Below are 3,862 nucleotides of genomic sequence, written 5' to 3'. Positions count from 1 at the left end.
ACCTTCAATCCCGTGGAAGCTTTATTGGCGAAAACGCACGTTGTGTAAAAGGCGTTGAGCTAAATTTTTCGGGAAAGTCTGTTGGTGATGTGTGCGTGAATACCAAGTGCGACAATGGCACTCTGAGCGTGCAGTTTCTGGGTGATGGTGATGATAAGTGGCACGTATGTGAGGAAAAGATGGAAATCGTTCCCACAACGGCAAACTTGTCAGGAAAGATTATCTGCCCCAGGTACGACGCGGTGTGCACCAAGCTCCCCGACATCACCATTCCTCTGAAAGAGCTACCTTACCAGGATGGCGACGACAAACCTGCTCCTGGAAACATTACGTGGAACATGACTGAAACTCCCAGTTCCGATCCTTTGCCCCATCCAACGCCAGAAGAAAGTGAGAAAGATACGACCACACCGGTGCAGACTGATGGGCTGTCTGGCAGTGTGAATCCTGCTGGGCATGCACCCCTTTTGCTTCTCGCCCTCGCCAGCGTTGTCGCTGTGATGGTGCCTTTGTGAGCAACACCTGCAAGTTAGTGCTACATCGGGGCTTCTCCACGTGGCACAACTCTCCGACACTCTTCAACTCCCTCTGCAGATCTGAACGACGCATATGCAACTAACACAACAAATAAATCAGGTGCATCTGTCAACATATTGGCTCTGTTCCAGTACACCGCATAATGCTTATTGTGTGTGTGTGTGACTGATTTGCGTTGGCGATGCGGCAGACAATATTTTTCTGTATAAAGAACATGATTATCATGCCGTGAAGGCTGCAGATTCCTCTTTATGCCTACGGCGGTATTGGTGAGCTGTGATCTCTATGCAGTTGGAGGGTTTGCTGTTCGGGAATCACAAACAAAATTACTAAATCTGTACTGCTTCGGCTTTGTTATTTTTCCTTGTTGAACCTCCAGCATATGTATGTATGTTTCTTTACTTATGTGTATGTTGGACCTATTACTTTTTGGAATCATCAATAAGAGTTTTTCAATATCAATATACTGTTTCTACTGAGATTCAGTAGCTTCTTTTGGTTTGGAAAAATATGGATATGTGTGTGTTTGTGTGTGTGGATGTCGGTGCTAGTTGAGTTGTGTGCTGGTCTACATGTATTTTTCAGTGGTTAAGGTGAAACACTTGTTCATTCTTTCTTTCCTTTCTTTCTGCACACAGCCTTTACAAGTTTCTCAGCGATAACACACAGTTATGCACACTCCGTGCGCGCGCGCCGTGGTGTGCCGCTATTCTCCGCACCCTCGGGTGCTCACGCTCCTGCTGCTGCTGCTGCTGTGCTGTACGGCCGGTTGCCTTGCCGCAAGTCACCACCGCTGCATGCATGACAAGATAAGTGAGCTGAATAAGCCGGTGACGGTTGTGCGGGAAATACCCCGCAAGGGGCAGGGCGCCGTGCAGGCATACACCGCCAATGCTGCCGAGAACTCTAATATCTTCGGTGATAACAAGAACTGGGTGCCGATCCGCATCAAGGCGTTCACGAGGGACCTTAACGACCCGTCAAAGTATTGCACTGTTGCTGGAGAAGAACGTTACGATCAGACCTACACTAAATTATACTGCCGTGCCAATGGCGTGTTGACGGTGAGGAAGAAGAGGATTATTGAAGAGCAGCTTATTCCCGAGGCAATTAAAATGCACACTGAGCGTATTTTTGTGGTCCGGGAGACGGGCATTGTTAAGGTACCAAGTATGGAGCATACGTATTGCAGCCACTACACCATCCCTGAGGAGCACCACACAATTGGGCTTCAGGATGCTGAATTGTATTTTTACGTCAGTGCATTGCAGACCGACCGTGCAATGGCGTGGGGGGCGTATTGCGCCTGTACAGACGATGGGCGGCCCATTGTTGGTTCCTTGAACCTGAATCCCACTTACGTGGAAGCTACAGATGCCGCCGTTCGCACGGTGGCGCACGAAATCGCGCACCTTCTTGGTTTTGATTATTATATGTTTTTGAAGTTGGGAATTGTAGATACCGGTGTAACTTTGCGGCAAAGAGTAGTGGCGGTCATAAATACTACGCAGTCGAAGAAAGTGGCGAGTGAACATTATGGCTGCCCCAATGCCACTGGAGTAGAACTGGAGTCCACGAGTAGTTGTGGGACAGCCCGATCACACCTTGAGTTTCGGAATGCGAAGGATGAAATGATGGCGCCTTCATCCAAAGCAAGCTACTACACCAAACTGACACTTGGAATATTCGAAAGCATGCCATTTTACAAGGTAAATTACAGTATGGCAGAGCCGATGAAATGGGGCAACAACTCCGGTTGCGGTTTTCTGGAGAAGAAGTGCTTAACAGGAGGTGAGACTGATTATCCAGATATGTTCTGCAACCAGCATCGTAAACAGGTACCGTTCCTCTGTACACATGATTTTTTGGCTCTTGGGTACTGCACAATGACATGGTATTCCACGCCATTGCCTGATGAATACCAGTACTTTCTCGGCAAGCATTTTGGTGGCACCATTCGCGAAATGGACTACTGCCCTTTTGTTCAAGAATTGAAAGACTCCTCGTGCACTACAAGCACCACGATACAGAGACGCGGGAGCTTTGTTGGCCCGAAGTCACGCTGTGTAAAGGGCGAAAACCTCAAATTTACGACACAGCCTATTGGCGATGTGTGTGTGAATACGAAGTGTGAGAACGGCAAGCTGAGCGTGCAGTTCCGTCTTGACGAAGAATGGTACGAGTGCGAGGAGAAGAAGAAGGTCAGCTCAAAAAATGGGAACTGGTCCGGAAGTATTATCTGCCCCGCGTACGAAGAGGTGTGCACTGAGCACCGCAACGTCACCATTGTTCTGGAGGAGCTACCTCACCAGGATGACGACGACCAGCCTGCTCCTAAAAACATAACGTGGCCCATCAAACCCAAAGACCCGTCCCCTCTGACCCACCCACCACCAGAACCAACCATGGAAACTGTTGGGGCACCACATGTTGAGAGAGGACTAACTTCGACTCATCCTAATGTACCCACTGACTCATCGGGACACCATACTTCTGAAAGAGACGGCCTATTTGGTTCCTCCACCCACAACGTTCCAACAACAGGTGCGACAGTTGAGGAGCACATGGAGCTCGCTGACTTACACATCCATCATAGCGCAGCTCTCGACACAAGGGAAGCACAGAGTGAGGATGTACAAGGTAATCATGTTGATGCTGGACCATCATCTAACTCAGTAAGAACCAGGCGTGAACTACCGCACGAGGGAGTCACTCAAGTCGCCACAACAAACGAAAATCTGATGCAGGACAGCGATACAAAGAATAACTTGGCTACCAATGGTAAAGGTCCAGCAGCACATGTGCTTAACAACAATGACGCGATTACTTTGAACATTGGTATTGGCGATGGCACTGTGACTCCTGCTGGGTGCGCACCCCTTCTGCTCCTCATCCTTGCCAGCGCCGTCGCCGTGATATTCTCTCTGTAAACAGTACCTGTGGGAATAAGCGCTACATCGTGGTTTCCTCACATGGTAAACCTCCTCAACTCCCCAACTCCCTCTGCAGGTCTGAACGCCACATATGCAACTAACACAACAAGAAAATCAGGCGTATCTGTCAACATATTGGCTCTGTTCCAGTGCACCGCATCATGCTTATTGTGTGTGTGTGTGTGACTGATTTGCGTTGGCAATGCGGCAGACAATATTTTTCTGTATAAAGAACACGATTATCATGTCCTGGAGGCTGTAGCTTTCTCTTCATGCTCTTTATGCCTACGGCTGTATTGGTGAGCTGTGTTCTCTATGCAGTTGGAGGGTTTGCTGTTCGGGAATCACAAACAAAATTACTAAATCTGTACTGCATCGGCTTTGTTTTGTTT

The 3,862-nt window shown here is 48.5% G+C and overlaps 2 protein-coding genes across 2 annotated transcripts; both read left to right on the top strand.

The window, feature by feature from the left end:
* Nucleotides 1-2: 2 nt before the first annotated feature.
* TM35_000141420 (putative surface protease GP63) lies at nt 3-515 on the top strand (the record flags this gene model as incomplete). The annotated part of the gene is made up of 1 exon (XM_029025587.1): nt 3-515. A coding segment is annotated over one exon (513 nt), but the record flags the coding sequence as incomplete, so codon positions are not given.
* Nucleotides 516-1,208: 693 nt separating this feature from the next.
* On the top strand, nt 1,209-3,467 carry TM35_000141410 (putative surface protease GP63; the record flags this gene model as incomplete). Its single annotated transcript, XM_029025586.1, has 1 exon — nt 1,209-3,467. The coding sequence occupies one exon, from the start codon at nt 1,209-1,211 to the stop codon at nt 3,465-3,467; it is 2,259 nt and encodes a 752-aa protein (XP_028882996.1).
* Nucleotides 3,468-3,862: the final 395 nt, after the last annotated feature.

This window comes from Trypanosoma theileri (assembly GCF_002087225.1).
Source record: "Trypanosoma theileri isolate Edinburgh chromosome Unknown TM35_Tth_14_V1, whole genome shotgun sequence".
In the NCBI taxonomy this organism is placed as follows: Eukaryota; Euglenozoa; class Kinetoplastea; order Trypanosomatida; family Trypanosomatidae; genus Trypanosoma; species Trypanosoma theileri.
This window is presented reverse-complemented; position numbering and strand designations above follow the sequence as displayed.